This window comes from Culicoides brevitarsis, chromosome 3 (genome assembly GCF_036172545.1).
Source record: "Culicoides brevitarsis isolate CSIRO-B50_1 chromosome 3, AGI_CSIRO_Cbre_v1, whole genome shotgun sequence".
Taxonomy (NCBI): domain Eukaryota; kingdom Metazoa; phylum Arthropoda; class Insecta; order Diptera; family Ceratopogonidae; genus Culicoides; species Culicoides brevitarsis.
This window is the reverse complement of record NC_087087.1, coordinates 26,330,312-26,357,671: the sequence shown is the minus strand read 5'-3', so window position 1 is coordinate 26,357,671 and position 27,360 is coordinate 26,330,312. Positions and strand designations below refer to the sequence as shown.

The window sequence follows — 27,360 nt, the reverse complement described above, 5'->3', positions numbered from 1 at the left end:
TTTACCGAATGGTAAAAAATGATCTCAAAAGCAGATGACGACTCAAATACAAGATGGTTAGCAAATCTTTACGTCAGAAAGTTTTTCATGTTAGTGAATTACCAAAAGAAGATATGCCCCTATATAAAAATTACATTTCACTAATGAAGATGATATTTCGAACAAAATATACAACTTGGATAAAGAATTTCGAAAGCTCATAGAAGTCACAGAACTGACTGAAGAGATACTCACTAAGCTCTATCCTTGTATTAAGGAAATTATTCTCTTTCAAACAATTTTATAATAAGTATGCAAGAAGTAAAAAAATAATATTAGAACTAAACTGATGTCGGCCATTGTTGATTAACTGAGACAAAGAGTCAAAAATTTTGTAACAAAGAATTGAAAAATTTTTTATATTGAAAACATGATATAACAAAATTGAGTTTAATAGCTAATCAAAGTATTTAATTTTTTTTATTTTAAAATTTAAAAATAACTTTTTCGATCGAAAAAAGATTATTTATTAATTTATCTACATTTATCTTTAAAATACATCTTTTCACACATTTTTTTTCTTTATACTTACTCTGAAAATGCATATGTGCAAATTATCCCCTTTGCTCTACAGTTTATGACCAGAATCATTTTTCAAACAAGAAATGAAAACTTGTGACAATATCGCCCGACTTTCAAAAATTTATGTTCAATAAAAATCACTTTATAAAATATATGAAAAAAATTGAACGCAAAATTTGCATGAGCTTCAGTAGAGATTCTATAAACTTATTGCTTCTCGCTTGTAAACAACATTAGATGCTGTCGGTGTTCATTTTCCTTCCCAAAATTCTTCCTATCGAAAATATGAAAACATTCCATCCAACCTAAATATATTTTCTAAAAAATAATAAATAAAGGAATGTTTAGCGGATAAGTTTTTCCGTTATTTTTTTTCATATAAAATGTAGAATAACAACAAGTATACATCACAGAGTAACATAATTGATCAAAAAAAAGTATTAAACTAACAAACTGAAAGTCCTGCCAGTATTGACGTCCATATTTGATGAACTTTTTTGAGTAAACTTTAAACCTAGTCGAGAAAAATGTAAATAAAAAAGAATGTTTGTAAATAGCAAAGAAAAAAAAATATTTTTTTTTCTAATATTTTTTAATTATTAATCATTAATTAAAATATATAGTTGTAAAGGTAGTTATAGAATATGTGCATTATAAATGAAAGTCAATCAAATGCTCGAATCAAAAGCAGCTTTCATAATTATATATATTGAGCTTGCTTTTAAAATTAAAATCATGAAACCTGTAAAATTAAACTTATTTACACAAACTCAAATAAATAAATAAATACAAAAGCATAATTTTACCGAAAATCAAAAAATAAACAACATTGTAAAGTAAATAGTAACAATATAATTTTGGATAAATTGACAAAACCATTATTTATATTAAAAAGTTATAAAAACAAATACCAGACAACTCCATTCACAATAAAATCGCATTGAATGAGGAAAATCCATACAGAAGAAATATTTTTTAATTAAAATGGAATCGGACGATTAAGCTTTTGTAGTATTTGTTCATTCAGTTTTTTCTTTTTTTTTTCAAGTAATAAAAAAAGAAAACCATTAGAGATTTTTTTTATCGAGTTCTTTGATTATTCTGCTCAAAAAAAATCGTTTTCGCAACTAAATAAGAGTTAAGTAATGTTGTCCATCGTCAAAACTTATAAAAAAAATAATTAAAATGTATAAAAAAAAAATATGAGCTGTAATTTTTTATTATGATAATTAATTTATTACAAGTAAATATAATTATAATCATTAATTGAATAAATGTTGTTAATATATTTAAATTAATTTCGAGTTTTCATTGCATTTTCATCGTAAAAAAATTATTGTCATAAATTATCAGTTTGACATGTGCGAAAATGTTAATCAATCACTTCACGTATGTATCCGTGACGACGAAACATTCAACAAGACGACGGCGATCGTTAACTATTGTAACTTACTTACAAGAATTTTATGATCAATAAATCAATTGTATTGCTCCAGAGGACCAATTCTAGTTATATTTAACGGGCTGAATGTGATGTAAGTATTTCAATATAATAAAACGATCCCGAAAAAGAAATATATATATGGGCAGAAAATAAAATAGAGAGAAAAGAAATATTTTTACTTATTTATAGTTTATTAGTCGACGCGCTGTATGTTGCTGCAATAAATTTTTATTATCATCTCGTGAATGAATGGATGGCGTTGTGCGAAAGCAAAGTAGGTATATAGAAACGAAATTCGCCTCCAGAAGAGTTGACAATGAATTTTTTATGGGAAGGATTTATTTCATTTCAGATATGACAGGCAGTGACAACTGTTTTGTCTTTTGGTTTTTTCCGTCTTGTAAGTACAGAGCGTTTTAAATATTTTTTCTATAATTTTCTTAATTTATGTTTTTATTAATTTTATGTCTTTTATATTTTTAGGAATATTATTTAATATTAATTTTGAATAAATATTAAAGTTCAAAATGTTTCTTATTTCAGTTATCAAAAATTTAAGAGTTGATAAGTAACAATAACATTCAAGAATTTCATTTTGGTAAGAAGTTTTTATTTTTCGACAAAGTAAAAATTGTGGCTCAAGAACGATATCAACTTGTAGTCAGATGCAAATCTCAATAAAAAATACATTTTCGGGCGTCTTTGGTTGAAAGTTTTCTAAACAAGAGATTTTAACAATGTAAAACTAACACATACCTGCCTTTGTCGTTTGTTGTCTTTCGAAATCCAGAAGAAGGCAATTGCATATTATATCGCCAAATATGTCGCAACAGGAGAACCATTAAATTTTAATCGCACTCTATCAAACAAATTCGCCCACAAGAAACCGATCCAGTACGAAAATTCCATAAGATTTTCAACGAAATGCTAAATAGGCGATTGGTTTTTCTCTTGGAATGTTTGTTACGGCTCTTGAATTTAAAGTACAAACAGAGCTCACGCAAAAGTGTCTTTTTTAATAGAAGAAAGCCCGGAAAGTGCCAAAATGTAATTCGTTTGGTGCGAAAAGGAGTTTTGTGAAATCTTCTTTGACCGGTATTTGACAAGGTCTAAAAGTTAGAATTGCTCGTCATATGTTCAAATAAGCCGCTGTGAAAAAAACGTTCTATACAATGAGGTACGATAGCAGAAATTCAGAATATGTCAACCTTCTCAATGATAATAAGATTTTTACCGTAGGAGTCGTAGTATCAAAATCAACTAAGCTAAGAATTTAACAAATCTTAAAAAAACAAAAATTGCAATTTATTTTAAGAAACTTAAAGAATTAAAAAAAAAATATAAGTTTAAGTTTTGAAAAAATAAACTATCAAAATTGCTGGATATAATTTCAACAATATACAGAAAAAAAGTTTTTGAAACACTCTGTAGCATATCAAGAGATGAAAATATTATTAGATATTTATGTGAATGGGCTTTGATTTATTTACGACTAGAATTACAACATGTTGCCACATTTTTTCCGTATAACTTAACTGAAAAAGGCTCAGAATCAACAGTCAAGATTTCTTATTTTTTTCCTCTTTCTTCACAAGGAAAAATGTGACTGAATTGCGCTAATAATTAAAAAGACGACGAAAAGTATCTTTAATTCATGGAAAAAAAGGAAAAATAACAAAAATGAACATTTATTTACGTCGCGAAGTGATGAAGACGAAATAAAAAATTTACCACAATGTAATTTATTCTGAGTCGTCATGAGAAGCGACGACAACAAAAAGACGAAAATATACTTTCACACGTACCAGCATGTTTTAAATAACAAAGAGAAAAATAATGGAGGAAAATTGCAGAGAAAGGAAAGAGAACATTTCTATCATTCTACTCGTCGTTTTCACAACCTTGTTGAAATTAATTAGAATTTATTGTCTTTTTCTGATGAGTATTAAAGTTCATTTCGTTTAGTTTTCTCATTTGTTTGCATTTTGAATCAGATAAATTAACGGACATGTGAGTTTGCTCGATGAAGTGAGTTAATGTTTTCCTTCACTTACTTTTCCAAACATTACTCGACATACATTTTTTATGAATTTCCCGTAATGTAAGCGCTGATTTGAGTAAAAAAAAAGTATAAAAAAAGAGAGTGGCTTACATTGGTTTCACATTTGCAAAATCGGAAGAAAAACAGGTAAGATTTATATACTTTTTTCTTTTGTCATACATGTCAGATGTAAGATAAACTGCACGTTATGGAATTGTATTATTCTTATCACTGTAGCAGAAAGTTCATCTTCTAATGATATGAATGCGGATTCTCGGGAGAATTTTCGGCACAGACATCTACAACGTGTTGCGTTTTCAATGCTTTCTTTTGCGATTTTTATCTCTTTGTAAAAGTTGAAATAGAACTTTTTTCCTTAAAATTATTTTTTTTTCTCTTTGTAAGAAAATTCTTCATGTTAAAGAAATTTTCTCTATAAAATAGAGTTTTTTGGTTTGAGGCGTTCGTTATTCTTTTTTTTAGAAGAAATTTTTTTTTTTTTTCAAAAAAGAGAAAAAAATAATTAAATTTGAAGAAAAACAATTTGAACGTTAATTTTGGATAAAATGTTAAAAATTAATAAAAAAATTTTTTACAAAAATATTGTCAATTTTTCATTTTTTTTAAAGATCTCAAAAAAAAATCAAAAGAATTTTTTTGAGCTTTTGATCAATTTTTGAATAATTTTTTAACATAAATTAATTTTCAAACGAATTTTTCAAAATTTGCAAATTTTTCAATTGTAAATATTTGAATTCTTGAGTCATATTCAGTCAAAAATTATTTAAAAAAAATATTTTGAATTTTTTAAAAATTAACAATTTTTATTGATTTTTATGAATGAATCATCATTAAATTTTCAAAAAAAATTATTAAATTTTTATTTTCATTTATTTTTTATTGAATTTAAAAAAAAAATTATTGAATATTTGAAAAAAAATTTTTTTTAGTGAGTTTTCGAAAAAAAAAATCACTTACCTTATTAAAAAAGTAAACCTTAGGTAAAAAAAAAATCAAATTTTGTGTTTAATAATTTTATTATTCTTTTTACATCATCATATTTTTAATAGTAGATTTTAGTTGAACATAAATATGGAGAAGGAAAATTAATTAATATTGATTATAGCGTAAAAAATGGGTTGCACTTATTAATTGTTTCATATCATATTTAATAATTTTTTTTTGTTATCACTAATTATCGTCACATTCGGTTGTAAGTCTCTTCAAATGGGGTAATTTAAGCAAATCCAAATCCTTCGGAGCACTCGTGTATCGCCTTGAGTAAACTAGATCGTAGCTTATCGTAAGTCTTGTAAACTGGTAAATCAAGTTGGTTGAAGCTAAAAAGAAAAAAATAATTAAAAAATCTTGAAATTATGAAAAAAAAAATAATTTTCTTACCAAGTATGGGCCGATGGAAGACGATCAGTTGAACGATCATCGCGATGAATTTGGAACTTTTGTATTCCATTCATGCCCTCTAGTGAAGCGAATCCTTGCAAGGGGACTTTGGAAGTTCCCGTCACAAATTGGAGGAATTTGGCACGATCCGCTTGGTCGAAGCTTCGCAGAGCACGCCAGAACCATTGAACCTATTTAGAAAAAAAATATTAATTAAAATCTAATTTTCGAGAAATTTTTGAGATTTTACCTGGATTGAATTTGCTTGATACTTATGATATTCTGTGTTGACCTTCAAGTCTTCAATGTCTATATTTGGCAAACCCGATATGAGTAATTCCAATTCTTGTTCGTTAAAGATAGAGATCAATCGTTTCGGGATTATATCGTAAAATCCTTCTAAAAATGCATTTAACCTGGAATTAAAAATAAAATGTGTTAAAATTGAAAATTTTTAAAAATATTTAGAGTGAAAGGTAAAAATAAAAAAAAAAAATTAAATTTCCTTTTTTTTAAAAATTTTTTTTTTTTTTTTTCGTGAAAAAAATTAATTTTTGCTGAAAAAATTTCTTTCTTTTTTACAAAAATGTTTTCAATTATTTTTTTTATAATTTTAATTTTTTTTTTAATTAAAAAAAAAATATTTTTTGATTAAAAAAAAATTAAAAAAATAAAAAAAAAATATTTAAAAAATTATTTTTTAAAAAAAAATTAAAAAAATAATTTTTTTTTACGAATTTTTAATTTTTTTTTTTTTATTTCGAAAAAATTGTGTCAAAAATTAATTTTAAAATAATAAATTATTTAAATTTTTTGAAAATTTTTTTTTTTCATTTTTTTTTAATTCTCAAAAAAATTAATGTAAATAAAAAACTTACTGTTGTCTAATGGACCCGCTCATTTTAAGTTGGCACACCAAGTGAACGTATTCCAATTTTGTCTCTTCTGTCACAACAATGTTTCGTCCATTCGGTATCAAATCCCGCACTTCCGTCACTCCAAACTCCTGTACTTCCAAGCTGAAGGTCAAATCGTAGCCCAATTCAGCGACGGTGTGTTCAATTAAGAAGACAAGTCCTTGGTAGAATTCGTAATCCTCACTTTCCATGTCGGTATATTTGACAGCGGTGCCAAGGATGTGTTTGTAGAACGACCTTGTGAAGTAACACTCGAGCAATTTGTTGTCATAAATCGCTTTTGCTACAAAATTAAAAGATTTTCAGTCAAAAAATGCTTTAAAAAAATTAAAAAATAATTTTCTTACCAATAACTCGTCCCACAAACTTGTAATAACACAAGTGATTCGGATTGGCATGCGACGACGGATTAATCATGTACGTCACCCGATCGCCCGGCGACACACAAAATAGCGCGTACATGGGATTAAAGATCTCGCGCGATATGATGACATACCATTCGCGCAACAATCCGCCCGCATCCTGCCCCTCTTCGTCCTCGAACACGATGTAGAAGCGATTTTTCCACTCTTCGGGCGTGCGACGATACAATTCGCGGAATGAATCTTCGAAGACGGTGACGCGGTGCACGTGAATCGCCAGCTCTTCGCGTCGAATGCCCTCGTCGAGACGTTCGAGTTCAGTACGGAAGTAACGTCGTTTGATGTCGAAATCCAAAATGCGTGTGTGATCGACGAGAACGGCAAACGGGCCGTCAGCCAAATGTGTTGTGCTTTGTCGGAGAATTTGATTCAAGACGACACGATGCGTTTCAGCGAATTGCAGGAATTTCTTCTGGTCCGGGTCGAGAACGGGAGGTGCTTGTTGTTGTTGGCTGAGTTGCGTGAGTAATCCCAGTTTTGGTAATGATGAAGAGGCGTCGTCTGAAAATGCAGAAAAAAAATTAAATTAATTTTAAATTCTCGATGAAAAAATTTTAAATTTCAAAGAAAAAAATATAAAAATAAATAATAAAAAAATTTACGAATTACAAAAAATATTTAAATTTTAAAATTAATTTTTTTTTTTTTTTTTTTTTTGAAAATTTGTTAAGAAAAATTTAAATTTTTGATAATTTTTTTAACTTTTATTTTTTTTTTTTTTTTTTTGAAAAAAAAAAATAATTTTTAAATATTGATTTTTTTTTTTTTTTTTTTTTTTTTTAGTTGTTGTAAAATCTGTTCAAAAATTTTAATTTTCAATCTCATGTCAACAAAATCTTAATTTTTGTAAAAATTTTGGAAATTAATTTTTAAATATTTTGAATTTTGTAAAAAATAATAATTTTTTTCAGGAAAAAAATTATAAAATTGTAAAAAAATTAATTTAAAAAATTTAATTTATTTAAATTAAAATTTATTTAAAAATATCTCTACTAATAGTAGTACTAATAAAAAATTAATTCATTAAAATTAAATTAAATTAATTAAAATTTATTTGAAAATATTGCTACTAAAAAATTCATTTTAAAAATTAAACTAAATTTTAATTAAATTAAATTTTAAAAAAATTCAATTTTTTTAAAAATTTAATTTTTTATAAAAAATAAATTTTTACAAAAATTATTAAATTGAAAAAATTGAATTAAAATAAAAATTATAAACAAAGGCACAAAATTAAAAAAAATAGATAAAAATTTGTAAAAAAAATTAAATTTAATTAATTAAAATTTATTTGAAAATATTTCTACTAAAAATTAATTTTAAAAATTAAATTGAATTTTAATTAAATTAAAAATTTTTTAAAAATTAAATTACTAAAAATTGTAGAAAAAATCCACAAAATTACAATTTTCAAAAGAAATTTTTAACAATATTATTTTTCTAAAAAAATTTTCGAACTTTAAAATGAGCCAAAAGACAAAAACTTCAAAATATGAAAAATTATTATTTAAAAAAACTCACCATTTGACGTTTCTCCAGCACTTTGTTCGACTTGCCCTTCCATCGCGGATGTCGTCGGTTGCGTTTCCGTCGGAGTACTTTCCATTTCCGATGGTTCCGTAACCGTAGCTGTCTGATTTTCCGCGGTCGCCTCTGTTGCCTCCGCACTTTCTGTCGTTTCCGCATCTTGTTCGCCTTGCTGCGCCTCCGCATTTGCCTTTTCCTCTTGTTCCTTCAACAAAGCACACGCGTTCTTGTTCTGCGACGACGCATGTACCAGGAAAAAGGCTTCTACCGTCGGTTGCAACACCAAAACCGCATGATGATCACTCGTTTCTTCCAGCTCTTTCAAACATTCGCTCAACGTGTCCCACAAAGTGTCAAGTTTTAAGGTCTCACTCAAGGGACTTAATTCAAGCTGATTCGGTTCAATGGTTTTCGTTGCGCTATTTGCCTCATTTTTCATCGTTTGGTACACGGAATCACGAATTTGCGTGATTACCTTCAAAATTCGCAGGAAAAATGCTTGACTCGAAGTCTTCGAAATTAAGGGAGCCATTGAGGGAAGTTGCAAATCTCCCGTAGACTTCACTTTGTTCGGTGCCATGATGATCACTTGGTCCTTTGTGAAGCGATCTTGGAGGATTCCGCCGCGAACGTTCGTGGCTTTGGGTTGCGCCACTGATGTCGAGGGTGTTTCCATGTCTTCGTCAACGGGCATCACTTCGACAGGCGGTTTAATTTCGACAGGAACATCGGGGCGTTTTTGCTTGAGTTGTCGCAGTTCTGTCATGAGGTCGTTGATGTGTCGCAAAACCATGCAAGAAACGCTATAAGCGCCATTTAGCAGGAGATGATGGATGACGTAACGGGTTTTATTGCTGCATTTACTCAAATTGAGCAGGAGCGCCGTTGCGTCTTCCAATCCGTCTTCGGAACACGCTTTCGAGGTCAAAACTTGAACAATGACCCCCAAATGGAATTCCGTCTCACTCTGATTATTGTCGTCGAATAAATTTTTCACTTGATAATTTTGGGGCGGTTTATTTCTCGCATTTCCCCCTGCCTTGTTTTTGCTGTCGGGCAACGCCACGGAGATCAGTGACAACAATCGCAGCACTTTATCCGTCAATTGACTGCTATTTTTCACCGTTTCGTGTGCAAGAATTTTAATTAATTGCCCAAAAGGTGACACATCGAACGTAACGATATCGGGCTCGTTGAATTCCTTTGGAGGACGCGAAACTTGCTTCGACGACAATTTACGTTGTTGATTAATTTTTGCATCAAGGCCACTTAAAATCTCCCAAAATTCCGTTGGTTTGTCGGCATTCGAGGGTCCAGCGACAGGCCCTTCCTCCTTTTTCGGCGTACCTGAACTGCTCGACGACGAATTGCTGTTTGTTGCTTTTGCGGTTTTCGTGTTTGTACTTGAGGTGGCTAAATTTGTGGAAGTGCCGGCTTGTTGCGGCTCCGTTGTCTTCTTCAAGGGCAAGAAATGCACGGGGAAACTTTTCGCCAAGAAAATCAACAAATCCACAATGTGTCGACAGACGATCGGCGATGCTTTGGGATGAACTGTTATCGGGCTGTCGTTCTTCCGGATGACGCCGCCCGCGGAATTTGGTCTCTTCATGAGGAAAACATTCGTGCGACAACTCAATGCCGAGTCCAAACGAATATTCAACCACTCTGGTTTACTTGACTCCATATTTCCGCCTTCAATTGCCATGAATTTCGCTCCCGTATTCAATTCTTCGCTGCATTTCTCGACAATCGACAACAAAGCACGAATTATCCATTTTCGGGTCGGCACGTGATAACACAAATTCTTGATGACACGATACAAACGCAACGTGCTGATATTCGGATCGTCAATGAATAAAAGGACGAGAATGGATGCGAGTGCTTCGTGATCCAGCAAAGGACCTCCCTGGCGTTCCATGTTGGATAAAACGTTGGATGGATGCACGCCGCCGCGAATTGTGATGGCGTTCGAGTTGAGTTGGATGTAGCTCGTGCGCGGCAAATATTGACGCGGATCTACGTTGCGACCTTAAATAAAGGGGTAAAATTATAAGAAAAAAAGATGCAGGTTAGTGAAATGGTGGAAAGGAATATTTACTTCTATGTCGGAACAAAGAATGGAAATTTGCACTCGTACCGATTTGGTTCAAAAGACGCATTTGCATCATTTGTCGATTCCGAGATTCCCAATCGCGACGCAAATTTTGAGCTTCTGCTGCCAGTTCCGGAGGAAGAACGGAGATTTGGGATTCTTCCATGTCAGTGAGGATCTGTTGGAAAGAGAAAAATTATTTAAAAAAATTAATTTTTCAGTCTTTAAAGTGAAATTTGAACTCAAAAAATTAAATTTTCGATCTCGAAGCAAAATATTTCGTTCTCGAAATGAATTTTTTAGTTATTCAATTTAGTTATTTTATTTTTGTAAATGAAAAGTTTACTTCCGAAAATTATTTTTTAATTCAGAAAAAGATTTTTTTAGCTTTTAAAATAAAATTTAACCCAAGAAATAAAATTTTCGATCTCGAAATGAATTTTTTTGTCCTCGAAATGAAATTTTTCGTTCTCGAAATGAATTTTTAAGTTATTTAATTTAATTTTTTTATTTTTGTAAATGAAAAGTTTACTTCTGAAAATTATTTTTCAATTCACAAAAAAGATTTTTTTAGCTTTTGAAATAAATTTTAACCAAAGAAATAAAATTTTCGATCTCGAAATGAAATTTTTTGTTCTCGAAATGAAAAATTTCGTTTCCAAAATGAACTCTTTTAAAATTTTTTAATTTTTAAAATAAAAATTTTGCTTCTGAAAAATATATTTTGGTCTACAAAATGAGTTTTTTAGCGTTTAAAATTAAATTCGAGCTCAAAAAATTATTTTTTTGATCTCGAAATGAACTTTTTAGCTTTAAAAATGAACGAAAATTAAAAAATTTTCAACTTTTTTGTCGAAAAATTCAAAACTCACCGCTTGTCTCAACGAAGGCGTCAAATTTTGGAAGAACGCCGCTGCATCAACGGGATCATTTGGATTCATATTCACAGCAGCTTGTCGTTGTTGCTCCAATCGCTGTTGTGCCAACACCTCTTCTTGTATATTCGGCGGTAAAGCAGCCAAAAATTCGGGATTAACTTCGGCAACGGGCGGCGCAGTTTCGTTCGCAACAACTGCTGGAGGCTGCGTTGCCCTCTGACGAATTCGCTGTTGTCGCATGTGCTCCGCGATAACTTCTTCTCGCATCTCTGGCGGCAAGGCAGCTAAGAAAGACGCATCTATTCCCTCGGGAACTTCCAAATCACCCAAAATACTTCGAATTGCCGGATCGATATCTTGTTGCGATGCACTTGGAACGGTTTGAGGCGTTGCCTCTTGATTATTTTCCGCTGTACCAGTCGAGGGTTGACCTGTTTCGTCATTTGTTGTGCCTCCGACAGCTCCTTCTTCGGTACTTGCGGTATCCATAGGCGCTGTTCCTGCATCTTGGTTACTTGCCATTTCGACATCTTGATTTGTGGGCGGATTTGAAGCAGTTTCCGTTGGAACAGTGTTGATTTCAGCAATTGTAACGGCTTGTGTTGCTACATTTTGCTCGCTACTTGGCAGATTTTCGCTTTGATCATCAATGTACTGCTCGTTATCTTCTTCGTCGGTGTCGGATTCAGAGCTGTCGTCTTCGTCAGAGTTGCCTAAAAAGTAAAAAAAATATTTTTAATAAATTTGTCAAGAATTTTGTAAAAATTTTTAGTCAAGAATCATTAAAATTTGTATAGAAATTTGCTATTTTTCAACGAAAAGTCGAGTTTTTAAAAATTTTTCTTAATATTTTTGAATATTTTGGTGAAAAAGATTTTTGTATGATTCATAAAAATACAAAATTTTGATAAAAATTTAGAAGAAAAATAATAAAAAATGACAAAAAATCAAAAATGTTAAGCAAAATATATAAAAAATCATTTTTTTTCAAAAAAAGGCTCGACTTTTCGATGATCAATGAACAAATTTAACGCCCTCACATATTAAAAATCGATTTCACCTAATTTCATAATCGATTTTAGATGCTTTTAGATATTCTCACATCCTTAAAATCAAAATTACTAAAATATTTAGCAAGCAAAAAAAAAATTTGCGAGTATCGGAGTATATCTAAGAACTTCTAAAATCGATTTTTAGTTTTGAAATTAGCTAAAAATCGATTTTTAATATGAAAATGAAGCTTAAGGACAATTTTTTGGTGGTTATTGAAAGATTTTTAACTTAAAATCCTTCAGTTCGTACAAAAAAATCCGTAAAAATTGAAAACCTACGTTGACTATGAAGATTTTCGTCGACCGAATCCTCACTTTCTTCCAAAAAGAAAGACTCCGCATTCAAAGATCCGAAAGTTTCGCCACTTTGGGGTCTCATCGAAGACGCGTCGTTCATCTCGCTATCGCCATCAACCAAAGTCGATTGTCTACTTGTCGTCTCGGCTTGATTATTCGCTTGATTTTCTTGCACAGCGCTCGATTGTGCTTGACGCGGTTCGCCATCTGAATTAATTTGCATCTCCTCGAGCTGCGTGGATGTCGCGTTAATATTTTGATTCACGATCGGCGTTGATGAGTCGAAAGGCGGCTCCGAAACATCCATTAAATCAACGACACTTTCTTGCGTGGCAGGAACTTGATTTTGGTTCGAATTTGTCGCGTTATTCGCAGTTTGCGCTTCATTATTCTCTTCCGAAGTCTTTTCTTGCTCCTCAGTAACCTTCTTTTTACGTTTACTGCGACTCTTGGCCAAATCCTGCGCCTTGTATTTCTCCAAATCGGGCACTAATTGATCGCAAATCGTCAAACAAACGTCAGGTTGTGATTCCAAACCCAAAATTCGGGATTCCTCAAACCACCAACTGAGCGCCGTCGAATGGTTATTCGTGTGATTCGAAATTCCGCGGTTATAGACGTGCCCGTGTGTCAAATCGATATCGCCATTTTCATCGTCGTTGCTTGAAATGAGGTTAAAATGATCCATCAGGACAACGCCGTTTGGCGCACGAAGCGTTACCGTGCCTCCAGCATTCGTACTTGATGGTCCAAGAAGTCGTTGCAGAATTATCGGCGGATTTGTGCTTCTTCCGTTCGTGCTGATGTAATTCAAGCGTCTTTGACGTCCCGAACGCGAGCCACGATTCACGCCAGCGCCATCATAACGCAAGGGGCCTTCATTGGACTGCGATGTGCTATGACGACGTACGAGTAAAGGATGTGCAGCGACAGTACCTTGAATTATAAAATTATTTTTATTATTTAGGCCGCTCATAAAATAAATTTTCATAATTTTGAATAAATTTAATTTTTTTTTAATTTTCAATTTTTACTAGTTTTTGTTTTCAAAATCAAATTTTATCAATTTTCTTCTCTAAAAATATTTTTCATAAAATTACTAAATTTATTTTTCAAAATTTTTTGATAGTTATTTTTTATGAAATTTCTTTTTAAAATGTTTTTTAAGAAATTTATTTTTAAAATATTTTTTTAAGAAATTTATTTTTAAAATATTTTTTATGAAATTTATTTTTAAAATATTTTTTTATGAAATTAATTTTTAAAATATTTTTTATGAAATTAATTTTTAAAATATTTTTTATGAAATTTATTTTTAAAATATTTTTTTATGAAATTAATTTTTAAAGTATTTCTTATGAAATTAATTTTTAAAATATTTTTATGAAATTAATTTTTAAAATATTTTTTATGAAATTAATTTTTAAAATATTTTTTATGAAATTTATTTTCAAAATATTTTTTATGAAATTTCTTTTTAAAATATTTTTTATGAAATTTATTTGTTAAAAAAATTATTTTAATATTATTTTTTATAAAATTTATTTTTAAAATATTTTTTCTTTTTAAAATTTTTTTTATGAAATTTATTTTTAAAATATTTTTTATGAAATTAATTTTTAAAGTATTTTTAAGAAATTTCTTTTTAAAATATTTTTTATGAAATTTATTTTTAAAATGTTTTTTAAGAAATTTATTTTTAAAATATTTTTTTTTAATTTTTAAAATTTTTACCCAAATATTTTAAAAATATTTTTTATGAAATTTATTTTTAAAATATTTTTTATAAAATTAAATTTTAAAATATTTTTTAAAAAATTTATTTTTAAAATATTTTTTATGAAATTTATTTTTAAAATATTTTTTATGAAATTTATTTTTAAAATATTTTTTATGAAATTTATTTTTAAAATATTTTTTAAAAATTTATTTTTTTTAAAATATTTTTTATGAAATTTATTTTTAAAATATTTTTTATGAAATTTATTTTTAAAATATTTTTTATGAAATTTATTTTTAAAATATTTTATATGAAATTTTTTATAAAATATTTTAAAAATAAATTTCATAAAAAATATTTCAAAAATAATTTTTTTAAAAAATATATTTTTAAAATATTTTTTTATGAAATTTATTTTTAAAATATTTTTTAAGAAATTTCTTTTTAATTTTTTTTTATGAAATTTATTTTTAAAATATTTTGTTTTAATTTTTTAAATCTTTGGCTTACCTTGTCCCTCATCATTTCCTCCCGCATTAGAACTGCTCGGACCTGCATCAGCGCGACTTTGTTCCAAACGACGACGACTTTGCTCGTTCGAAAAAGGTCTTCTATCTGCCAAATCAGCAATTCTAATTTCCGCAATTGAACCTCCAGCGGCGTTATTTCCTCCATTTCCAGCATTGTCGCCCGTTTCGGCGTCATTATCGCCACGTGCACTATTCGCGTTGTACTGAATCATCAAGACATCTTCGTTATCGCGTTCCAGCTCCGGAATATTTGGCGAACGAACGCTATAAACACTTTGGTCATACATTTCAATAAATTGACGAGTTTCCTCATCAACATCTAAATCGCTTTGTTCGTCGCCTTCATCCTCATTTTCGGATGCCTCTTCTTCCTCCTCTTCGAGTTCGGGACCTTCTTGATCACTCGCATTGGAAACGGAGTCATCGCCACTTTCGCTGCTCGTGTCTCCCGTTTCGCCGCGCATGTTAGAAAGTCCCGCATCATCATTTTCGTTGACGACATCGTTTTCGCCCTCGACTGTGGCAATGCTCTCGTCAGTTACTAACAGCCGGGAACGCGTTCCCCGGTCACCGCCTTCGTTATTTAAATCATCCCGCAGGAAAGAATTCAAAATTTCGGACAAGTCAACTTGAATTTGCGCCTCTGACGTGGTCTCGATGCCACTTTCGGGCACGGCGCTTATGTCATAATCGGTATTTTCGCTGTCGTCGGTCATAGTTTCGTCTTGCGCCACCGTAGATTCACTCAATGGGGCTCCCGAAGTGCTTTGTTGTTGTTGTTCTTCTTGCACGGCAGTTGGTAAAGTTCTTCCTGCTGCCAAACTCGATCGCGAATTTCTTCGGGCGACAATACTGCCACTTGTGCTCGGGGTAACGGCGACATTTCCGCTCGTTGAAGTACTTGCTTGACCCGATGTGGATGCCTGTGAGCCTGGGACAACGGGATTTTGGGTGCCTGACTTCTTTTTGTTGAAAATTGAGGCTGCCATTTGCGGTTCATTGGACATTCGCAGCAAAAGTTCCAAGGATTTGAGGATGTAATTGATCGTCGCAACGGTATGGGGACCCGAAAGATCGAGATATTGGGCGGCTTTAGCCAAATCACTTATCAGACCCTTGCGTAACATGATGTAAAAGATGTTATAACGCGCCGACTGGAATTGTTGGGACTTTGAAAGCAGATGATTGTCAGCTGAGACATAACTGTCGATCATTACGGGAATTAATCCGGTGATCATTTCAATTTGCAAGTGTTTTTCCATCGACTCAGGCATGTTAAAAGCACGTAAAAGGGCGGCTTTGACTTCTGTAACGACCGCAAATTGCACGGAAACGACGTCAGACGTTGCAGCAAGGCCTGAAATCAAGAATTGAGCTACTGTGCCGCATTCTTTGTCCTGCCCATTCTCGCTCGAGTACAAAAGTTTGTCCAAAATGTACGCTAAAGCCGTTATATCTTCGTTAATTGACGGAATACTGCCAGCTTTGTAGACGTGTTGCGTGATTAGCAGCGAAACGGTTTGATACGAACGCACTGCATCGCCCAAAATACTCAAAATATCCGTTTTAGACAACAAAATTTTGTCATTATTGCCACTTTGCATGCTGGATTTTGCTTGATTTATTAATTCGTTCGCTTTACTGACGGCGCTCGTGGTCCGCGGATTGGCAATTGGGCTGAAAATGTCATCAAAACGGTTGTCGGTGCTGCGATTGCTTTGTTCGGCACGCGTTTCGATCGACGTATAGTTCTTACTTGACGACGATTTCGATCCGCTTTGAGTTTGGTTGTTTGAAGTTCGAGTTACGGGCACATCCGGTTGAATTAAGAACTGTAAGAGATCTTTTACAGCCTGAACTGCCGTTGGATCTTCCAATTTGAAGTCCCGTGTGCCTTGCGGATGCACGGATTTCAATAAATATCGGTTATCTTCGTTCAATTGGTTCCGCTTGAGGATCTCGACGTCAATTCGGAGGATTTGCTGCGCAACTTCCTTGAATTTTGCGGGATTTCGCGAAATGGCGGAGCTCATTTGACGTGTCATGTACAAGAGTTCCTTGCAACCGGGCGGATGAATCGGCAAAGTACGCGAATAAATTGCATTTTCCATCGCCAGCGTGAGAGTTTTTGGCTCTTCGATGACGTGACGGATCAATAAAGTGGCAAGCGTCGTAAATCCAACGTATCCCGACGATTGTTTCATTTGCAGCAGCAACTTGACGCCACCCTCCTTCGCAAAAACTTCGGCATTTTCGTAATTTCGCGTCAGTCGGAGGCAAACTCGCATGATCGCGTGCAACGTATCTTTGTCGAAATCGTGCGCCATGAGACGAACGCAGGCAGCAACCAAATCTTTCGTTTGGAATTGCTCCAAACCATCCAGGACGACATTCGGGAATTTAGATTCTAGCGTTTCTTTTTCCTCGGAAGCCGTATCCATTTTTGTGGCATCGATTTTTGTGACATTTATGTCGATCGCAGCTTCGGGATTGTTGGATGCGTCGTTGCTTGTTGGCTCAGAAGCTCCTAATTCGGGCATCGGAGCAGGGACGGCAGTTGGGGCATTTGTTGCGGAATCTCCGGCTCCGACATGCGATGAATTGACGCTCGTTGAACTTGTGGGAGCGAAAATCGGTAAGTCCTTTTCCATGCATTTCAGCGAAAGGATGACGGGACGATGATTTCCAGTTTCTTCGTTTACTTGGTTCATGCAGGAAAAGTTGATCGTGTAACGTTGACGACCAAAAGTGATGCGAGCCTGAAAAAGAGAAAAAAAGGTATTTTAGATTTTTATGAAAAAAAAAATTGAAAATTATTTTCAGAAGAATTTTTCATTTTCTAATTTGAACCATTGAACATGATAATTTTGATTTTTTTTTGTCTACAGAACATTTTAAAAATTTTCTCAATTTTTTGCTCAAAGAACATTTTGAAATTTTAACCCAATGCATATTTTGAAAATTTTTCCCATTGAATTTTTTTAAAATTTTTCCCAATGCAAATTTGGAAAATTTTGCCCATTAAACTTTATGAAATTTTAACCCAATGCATATTTTGAAAATTTTTCCCATTGAATTTTTTTAAAATTTTTCCCAATGCAAATTTTGAAAATTTTGCCCATTGAACTTTATGAAATTTTAAACCAATGCACATTTTGAAAATTTTTCCCATTGAATTTTTTTAAAATTTTTCCCAATGCAAATTTTGAAAATTTTGCCCATTGAACTTTATGAAATTTTAACCCAATGCACATTTTGAAAATTTTTCCCATTGAATTTTTTTAAAATTTTTCCCAATGCAAATTTTGAAAATTTTGCCCATTGAACTTTATGAAATTTTAACCCAATGCACATTTCAAAAATTTTGCCCATTAAACTTTATAAAATTTTAACCCAAAGCACATTTTGAAAATTTTGCCCATTAAACTTTATAAAATTTTAACCCAATGCACATTTTGAAAATTTTGCCCATTAAACTTTATGAAATTTTAACCCAATGCACATTTTGAAAATTTTTCCCATTGAACTTTTTGAAATTTTTCCCAATGCAAATTTTGAAAATTTTTCCCATTGAATTTTTTGAAATTTTTCCCAATGCACATTTTGAAACTTTTGTCAATAGAAAATTAATGAAATTTTAACTCAATGCAAATTTTGAAAATTTTGCCTATTGAACTTTATGAAATTTTTACCCAATGCACATTTTGAAACTTTTGTCCTTAAAAAAAATTAATGAAATTTTTACCCAATGCACATTTTAAAATTTTTCGCCCGATGCACAATGTAAAATTCTTCAAAATATTTAAAAAAACGAGTAACTTACCGATGGCTCATTATTCCAATACGCATCATTGATCACTTTGTTGCTAGCTGGCGAATAAGCATTCCACTTTGCGGTCGATAAATCGTACCACTTCCATGTTCGTGTCGTAACTTTATGCATTTCCGCCTTTCGTTGCGTATAAACGGCAACTTTTTCGTACAAATCGACAAGCAAAAACAGGGGAGCCAACCATTTCGGTGTCGTCACAGTAGGCTTCTTGTCACCCGTTTTCATGATTCTCTCGATATCGATGATGACTTTTACTAATTTCGGCAAGACATCTTTGCGAACCATCGCTGAGGCGCACGGGATTTTCAACTCTTGATACTGTCCTTCGAAGAGAAGCGTGAACAGGTGAATGCGAACTGCTGTTTTACTCGCCATTTCTCCCGAAACAAAGCTCTCGGGCGTGAGTTGTTCACTTTCATCCATGGATTCTTCGCTATTTAAAACTCGAATTAAGAAATCCAGACAATCCGAGATCTCGTCAACGAGGTTGTTTAGCATGTCATCGCGCCACGTGTCGCCATTTCGCTTGCTAATTGTCACGAGTAAGTCACAAACGCGATAAACGGCGTCAGGAAGGGTGTCCAAAAGTTGGAGGCATGTCTTTAACGCACTTTCTGAGAAATGGTCGAACGTTGTTTTGGGCAAGGGCGTTTCCGTCAAGTACTTTTTGTATGCCTCTTTGATAGGAGCAACTGTTGTAACGCCCGTACTTGTGCCTGGTTTAGCTTCATTTTTCTTCGTAGCTCCCGTGCTGCTCGGCATAACGCTCGAAGAGTCTCCAATACTCATCAAAATTGCTCGAATGACTTCCTCCGTGACATCGACATCCATGCTGTTGGGAATATTCGAGGCAATTTCCTCACTAATTGCTGCCGAAAGCTCAGAATTGTTCATGGGAGTCGTGTTGTTCAGCAAATATTCCGTGGCTTGTTCGACAGAACCGCCTGTAGCTAAAAGTGCTTCGGTACATTGCTCCCGATTGAATCCCATATCCATGAGAGCACTCAAATAAACCGGATTTACGCGAGGATCCGCTTCTTCAACCGCTTCCGCAGCAACGTTATTCGTCGTAGTTGATGTCGATGCCTCACCTGTGGCTTCATTCGTCGTTGTTGTCGATGACGATCCTTCAGCGGGGTCCGTTTTAGCCTTTTCTTCTGCTTCCTTCTCCTTTTCTTTACTTTTATCGACGTACTTTTCCGCGATAATCTTTTCGCCGCGGAAAATATGCTTCAAAATCGTCAAAATTGACTCGCTCATCCGCAATCCGTACGTTTTTAGCGGAGCGCAGCCCCACAAATGCATTACCGATTGATAAGCAAATCGATGAACGTTGATCAAGTATTGCGTCGAGTCAAATTCGGGTTTTTGTCTACTAGTTTTTGTTGAAATGACGTGCGGGCTTTCGAGAATTGCACGTGGATTCACCATTTTTTCGAGTAAAATCAACCAGGCATCGAGAAATTCGCCTGTTCCGTCGGGCAAGTTGTTCGATTCGACGGCACGATGGATGGGAATTGTGTGTCCGGCAGTCAATGCCCATCGGAACATCTCGAAAAAGACCTCCAAGCCGCCCTCTTCGATGAACTTTTGCAACATCAGGTGGTAGGCGAAGCGTTTTTCGTCGAAAAGCATCGGAGACGTGAATCCCACGGAGCAGATGAGGAAAATTAACTTCAATTTCGGGATTGGGGATGGCGGTAATTTGTTAAAGGACAATCCGTCGACGAGAATGTAACTCAAGACACGAGCAATCTCCTTGGAAGCGGGACTCGTGTATTGCGGCGTTGCGGGAAAATTCTGTCCGCGACGTTGACGAGTCGGAGATCCCACAGAAAGTTTCACCAACAAGCCAAATAACTCGGCAAGAGCTCTCCCTAAACGCGACGACGCCAAAAGCAGCGATTTGATGTATTTGAGTTGCGTTGCCGAAGCAAAAACTTTCTTTTGCCCGTTGCCGCTCTTCGAACTGCTGTTACTTTCGCTATTTTCCACTTCCATGCTATTCGAAACAAGAGACGTGCCTTGTTCGTCAGTCTTTCCTTCCATCGCAGACAAATTAACGACAACTTCGTTCCAATTCACCTCCGAAATGCCCTTCAAGTCGCTCGGAATCATCTTGTCGATGTCTTCTTTGCCGAAATTGCAGCCCGTAGAAATGTCATCCGTGCACAAAGCCAGCAACAAAGTACTTTCCCACACGAGTGCCGTGTACAATTGCACGAGTTTTTGCAAAAGTTGCTTTCCGTAAGCATTATCTTGACTCCATTTGGTCAGAGACATCATCCGGATATCGGCTTGACCTGTGCGGCAAACGTGAACGAGCATCACGACGTATCCGTGAACGGCATTCATCGCATGCAAAATTGGCGTGGCAGAGGCATTTGTGAATGCTTGATCGATATTGCCACAATTTGCCAATTCGCGCAAGAGGACGGAACCATTTGGTTGCTCTAAGTGACTTTGTAGGGGTTTGAGGTTCTCGACGACGCCAGATAACTGCTCGAGACCTACTTGCAATACTTGGGGTTCGTGTGCCAAATTCTGAAAAGAAGAAAAAAAACATAAAATTAGACAAAAATTTAAAAAAAAAAATCAATTTTGTTAATTTTTTAAATATTTAGAAGAAGTTATTTGAAGCATTTTTTATGGAAAATTCAATTTTTCTTAGTAATTCTTAAAAATTTTATATATTTTTATAATTTTTTTTATTTTAAAAAGGAAAATTTGAGACTTTTTCACTTAAAATTACGAAAATTAAGAAAATATATTTTTTTAGATAATTTTAATAAGTAAAACTAAAATTTTTAATTAAGTTTAGCAAAGAATTCGATCTCTTTTAAAAAATTTTTATTATAAATCGACCAATAAAGGAACAAAAATAAAAAATTTTCATAAAATTTTTAACAAATTTCTTAATTTTTTATTTATTTTAACTAAAAATTTATATTTTTTTTTAAACTTTGGTCATAAATAGACTAAAAATTAAACATTTTCTTACTTTTTATATATAAAAATTAAAAATTTTTCAAGGTTTGAAAATTTTATATTGTAAATTTAATAAAAGTAAGAAAATTTCGACTTTTGATCTGATTTTTTTATCAAATTTTTAAAATTTTTTGTAATTTTGTACAAAAAAAAATTAATTTTTTTCACTTTTAAGACATTTGATATTAAAAAAATTCTCAAAAATTGAAAATTTCGATTTTTTTCTCATTTTTTAAAAGAAATTTCAAAATGTTTTGATTTTTTTTTGACATTTAAAATTTTTTTTTTGAATTTCTCAAAAAATTAAAAATATAAACATTTCAAAAAAAAAATGAATACTTACCAAAATCGATTTACACACGGAAGCAACAGCTTGTGCCGACGCAGTAATTGGCGTATTACAGCTCGTAACAGGCAAATTCGGCAACGACAAAATCGCCAACAACGGTTGCAGTCCTCCGTGCTCGACAAATTCGCGACAATGGTCATCCGTCGAGTTGTTGCTCAAAATCGCATCGACGAACTTCATGACATTCAAGATGTAGTCAATCAAGGCGATGGGAATGCGTTCCGAAGCGGATGACGAGGTTTGTGCGGGCTCTTGTTCCGTATTTGTGTTCGTTGTTTCTGCCGTATTTTGCCCGTTGTCGTCCCGATGATTGTTGTGCGACGACGTGCTCGCTTCCTCTTCATCTTCGTCGTCATCGTCGCTGCTCCCGGCATTCAAATCGGCATTATTTGCGTTCGATTGACGACTACTTGAGGATCCGCTATTGGGGGAAACTTCATTTTTGTTCTGCGCACGCCAGCAAATGTACTTTGGATCGGTGCCTAATTCAACGAGATCCTGAAAATGAGAGGAAAAATTAGATTTTGCGTTAAAAAATTATGAAAGGAAGTGAATTTTTTGAGAAAATATTTTAAATTATCATGAATCTCAAAAAGTTACGAAGAAAATTTTAGAGAAAATTTCTTAATTTAAAAAAAAAAATTGAAAATTTTTACATATTTTGAACCTTAATGTTTTAAAAAAGTTAAAAAATATCGAAGTTTTCACACAAAAATGATCAAAAAGTGAAATTTTCGCAAATTTTTTTTTAAAACAGAAAAAATAAAATTTCAACCTAATTAAAATAAATTTACTAAAAATTGAAAAATGAATTTAAAAAAAAAATAAAAAAAATCAACATTTTGTAATTCAAAAGAGCTAAAACTGATAAAATATAAATATTTTAAAAATTTTAAACTTTAACTTCAAACTTTAATTTTTTTTAAACTTTAAAATTATAAACTTTTAGCACTTTGAATAGTCAAAAATTTTAAAGTTTAAAAAAAATATGAGATTCCATTTTTTTTTTATTTTTTGATTATGGTTAGATTTTGACCAAAAAATATTTTTTTATAATTCTTTTGATTTTTTAATTTTAATTTTTTTTATAAGTTGAAAACTTTTAAAATAAATTTTTTTTTATTATTTTTTTTTTTATTTTTTTTTTAATTTTATTTAAATTTTTTTATTTTTTAATTTTTCAAATTTTTAAAATTTTTTATTTTTATTATTTTTAAAATTTTAAATTTAATTTTTTTAAAATTAGCCAAAAAAATTAAAACATACCTGAAGCAATTTAATGATCGCCTTCGTGGCATCCGTTTTCAAACTCGGTTGATTTCGCATAAGTTCATCCATCGCATTGCCCAAGTTGCTCGCGGTGTCGCCAATCGGATCAGAACTACGTCGTCGTCGCATGGCGGACAAATAAACGGGCGATAAAAGCACTTTAAATAGCTTGTCAAACGGATTATATTTGACAAATGATAAGAGGCCTCGTGTATTCAAACATAACGCACTAAAAACATTCGGCAACGACCCGAGAACTTCGCGCGTCGCCGGCACATCCTTCTTCAGAAGCGCCTGCAAAATGACATCTGTCAGTCCGTTGTCTTGCAACGACGACAAAAAACTCGGCTCTTGGAATACGTAAACGGTAACGACGTCTGTGGCGAGCAGAAACAGCGACGGCCCATAATATTCGGCATTGCTGATGATGTGTTTCAACGAATTCGGGAGACTTCCTTCCATCACGTGACGAATACTGTCGGAAAAGGTCGTATCCTGAATCGCTTTCTTGAGGAAATTCAGCATGGATTTCAGCAAAGCGGCACGTTGCGGCAAACAAGCTCGTCCCGGAAGCGGTTCCAACAGCACGACATTCTTCGAGGGGTCTTCCGACGAATGCGAGGCATGCGTTTCGCCCGATTCTTGTGTCATGTGAACGTCTTCCGAATGCATGCTGTCACCCTCGCCCGCTAACTCGTCAATGGAGTTCAAGTTACTGCCCGCTTCCGATTGTTGGTCATACAGCTCGGGCGACATGGAACGTCGATCGCGATTCGGTTTGATTTCGTACGGTTGCTCGATGCGACACAAATTCACCTCGATGTTCAAGCGTTCGATGAAATTGTTGAGTCCGTCGTGCGATTGGAAGGATTGCATGTCGATATTTGTGATGAGGTCAATGACCCGAACAGCTCGTGTCACGAAGGTAATGTGCTCGAGTTCGTTGCCACTCCAATTTATCACTTTGAGGAGACTTTCCATCATGCCGCACGACACGAGAGACTCGGCGCCGCCCTCGTAACTTGCCAAATGGTAGAGAAAACTGAATAAAGCTGTGGCGAGTTGCAGCGGGAATTGGGATGTGTCAGTATTTGAGTCGGTTGTCGATGCGATCAAGTTGTTGATGCACGAACGAACCATGCTGGGCAGAAATCCGTGGTAAGATGAGGCACCTGTGACGTCTATTATCACATTCAGGCGGGTTTCAGTTTTTCTAAACGAGAAAAAAAATATTATTTAAAGAAAATAATTAAAAATTTTCGTAAAATATCAAAATTTAAAAAATTTTCGTCAAAAATCAATTTTTTTAAATTTTTGCAACTTCATTGGGAATCTTTGCAATTTTTTTTTCATAAAAATTCTTCTTTTTCATAAGTTTTAATTTGTTTTTTTTAGAAAAAATTTTTAAAACTTGAAAATTTTCAATTTTTTTTTTATCAAATATCAATTTTAAAAAAAAAATAAAATAATTCAGTTTAAAATTCTATTTTTTATAATTTTCTTTTTTTTTTAATATATTAAAACTTAAAAAAATTTCAACTTTTTTTTAATTAAAAATTTTTAAAACTTGATTTTTAATCTTTTTTTATTAAAAATTTTATTAAATTTAATTAAATTTTTTTGATTTTCATAAATTTTTTTAAAATTCAAAATTTTTTTTTATTTTTGGAAAAAAATTAAAATTAAAAAATTTTCATATTTTTTTTACAAAAAAAAAAAAAAAAAAAAAGTTTCATTTTTTATTTTTTTAAAGAAAATTTAATGAAAAATTTTGAAATTTTTTTTTAAGATCTTGAATTGATTTTTTTAAATGTGTCGAACAGTGGTAAAAAAAATTTAAAAATTTCTTATTCTACTATAAAATTTTTTAGAAATTTTTTAATTTCTTTCAACAAAAATCTTTTTTTTTAATTAAAACTTATGAAGGAAATTTGGTAAAAATTTTAGATTTTTTTTTTTTTTTTATCAAAAATTAATTTTTTAATAAAAATTGTCAAAATTATGATTTTTTAAAATTTCTTTTTTCATAAAAATTAAAAGTTTTTAAATTTTCATTCATCAAAAATAATTTTTTTTTAAAGAAAAATCTTTTTAATTTTTCATTTTTTTCACTAAAATCAACTTTTTTTTAATGATTTTACGAAATTTATTTTTTTTTAAGATTTCAATAATTTTTCAGGTCAAAAAATAATTTTTTTTCACTCACCTCATGTACTGCGAACTTCGTTCCAGATGAATAATCGATGTCAGGGTACGTAACGCCGCGGCGCGTATCTCGACCAAATTCGGTTTTTGCAACTCGAGCAATTCGACGAGCTCCTCCAAGAAGCCCGGATAAATTAATTGGTGAATGTGTCCCGTCAAAGCATCGGAATAGATAAGAACTGATAACGCTTGCAAACGTGCTTGCACAAGCAAAAGACGCGACTTGTAATCTTTGAAAGTCTTTGAGAGACGAACGCGACAAAAAATGTGATACTTTTGGTCGTCGGTAATGTCATCGTTGAGTTTCCGGACAATTTGTTCCGTCAGCAAACGAATATCTTTCTCCGTCAGCTCCTTGTCGTCCAAATGCACAGTCTCCATCGAGCCATCGGACTTGTAGTACTCGTAGAAAAAGGACGAAACGCTCGCTGGAATTTCGATATTTTCACAGCAACAGTCGGCAAGGCCGAAGCCCGAGTCTTTTCCTCCCCAATTCTGATTGGAAAAAAAATTTTTAATGGATTTTTTTGGGATTTTAAGGGAAAAAACTTACCTCGGCGATGTATTTAAGTCTATTAGAAACAGCGGATTTCTTGTTACAGCCTAGTCTTGATAGAAAATTGCTACGTTTTGAAAACATGTACAATAAATTCAGCACTCCGAGCACAATATCCAGGTTGATGGATTGCAGCAGTGCCGTGAGATGCTCAATGGAGTTGTAGAGATGACGCGAAAACGAGTGCTCGATCAGCAACGTTGTGAAATTCAGTACGAGCAACAGGAGATTCGTGTCTTCCTCATTGTAGGATACATCACATGTCATATAGAGGCCACAAGTGGGATCTTCGAACGTCGCATCGGCGAGAATGTCGTCAAAAATGTCGAGAATTTCGATCCAGTGACACAATTCGCACTTGCCGAAGGTCCACGTTTCGATTTTCGCGAGTTCCAACGCCAACTCTTGCCGATTGCAGAGACGCAATCTGTCGATGAGCTGCTGACACTCGGGCGGAATCTCGCTGGGGCCCTTTTTCAGTCGACTCGTGTCGACTTTCATCGTGTTTTTTGTGTTTTTTCGCAGTAAACACCAACTATTCTACGCTGCAGCTTGTTACTTTTACGCTGATCAGTGCAAAATTAAATGATAACCAGTATTTTGTAGTGGCTGAAAAAAATAGCGAATGAGTTAATTGCACTTGTATGCGAAAATGACACAAAGGCCAGAACTAAAACAGCAAAATTCGTGCAAATTTACGCAAGACTCGTCATAAAATCAACTAAAAGTCGAGAAACGGATGACTAATCTCCGCATTCGCGATACTTTTGCCGACTTTTGGCACAACAAACGACGGCAATTTCGCAATTTCACAATTGAATTTTTCTTTCTTGCGTCTACACACATACACACAACTATTCCGCCATTGTAGACGGAACTTTTTCTCGCGAATTTGCACGTTTTCTGCATGTCTAGGCCGCCATCTCGAACGTTACCTGTTGCCAAACTATCATAGTAATATTTTTGCAATATTTTTACAGTTTTTCACGCGACTTTCCAACACTTTCTTTGGTTTTTTCGCTACGCAATTTACTCTTTTTTGGATACGTTGAACGTCAAATTTGCCTTTTTTGCTGATTCATAGTTTTCATGGGGGTTTTTTTGTGCATTGGGCATCGTAATGTGTGAGACTAAATTTTTTTCGCTTTGGGATAAAAATGACTTTGCGATTTCTCGGGAGTTTTTCATAAATTTTGGGAAAAGTTCTTCCATGAAATGTAGATCTTGAGGTCTTCTTTCGATATTTCAAGGGTGAAAATTGTGTGACTTTACTCGAAAT

General features: G+C 33.0%; 1 protein-coding gene across 2 annotated transcripts; it reads right to left on the bottom strand.

Moving 5' to 3' along the window:
• Nucleotides 1-5,074: 5,074 nt before the first annotated feature.
• On the bottom strand, nucleotides 5,075-27,147 carry LOC134836038 (E3 ubiquitin-protein ligase HUWE1). 2 transcript variants are annotated; one of them, XM_063851161.1, is made up of 16 exons: nucleotides 27,017-27,147; nucleotides 26,079-26,690; nucleotides 25,527-26,020; nucleotides 23,318-24,533; nucleotides 22,046-22,549; nucleotides 18,706-21,258; nucleotides 14,863-17,641; nucleotides 12,615-13,568; nucleotides 11,278-11,996; nucleotides 10,412-10,583; nucleotides 8,308-10,341; nucleotides 6,712-7,287; nucleotides 6,326-6,647; nucleotides 5,698-5,863; nucleotides 5,448-5,638; nucleotides 5,075-5,386 (listed from the first exon to the last, which is right to left on the bottom strand). In XM_063851161.1, exons 2-16 carry the CDS (start codon nucleotides 26,580-26,582, stop codon nucleotides 5,284-5,286), a joined length of 13,287 nt encoding a protein of 4,428 aa, XP_063707231.1. In that variant the 5' UTR covers nucleotides 26,583-26,690; nucleotides 27,017-27,147; the 3' UTR covers nucleotides 5,075-5,283. The 2 variants fall into 2 exon arrangements, with proteins under 2 accessions (XP_063707231.1, XP_063707232.1); XM_063851162.1 differs by having other exon boundaries at nucleotides 10,451-10,583.
• Nucleotides 27,148-27,360: the final 213 nt, after the last annotated feature.

Excerpts from the sequence above, each read along its gene's own strand:
- LOC134836038 (XM_063851161.1), bottom strand. The coding sequence starts at position 26,582 with ATGAAAGTCGACACGAGTCGACTGAAAAAGGGCCCCAGCGAGATTCCG. Across the intron at positions 26,021-26,078 it reads GACTTAAATACATCGCCGAG|AATTGGGGAGGAAAAGACTC; the intron begins GTAAGTTTTTTC and ends TTTTCCAATCAG. Across the intron at positions 10,584-11,277 it reads CGCCTTCGTTGAGACAAGCG|ATCCTCACTGACATGGAAGA; the intron begins GTGAGTTTTGAA and ends TCTTTCCAACAG.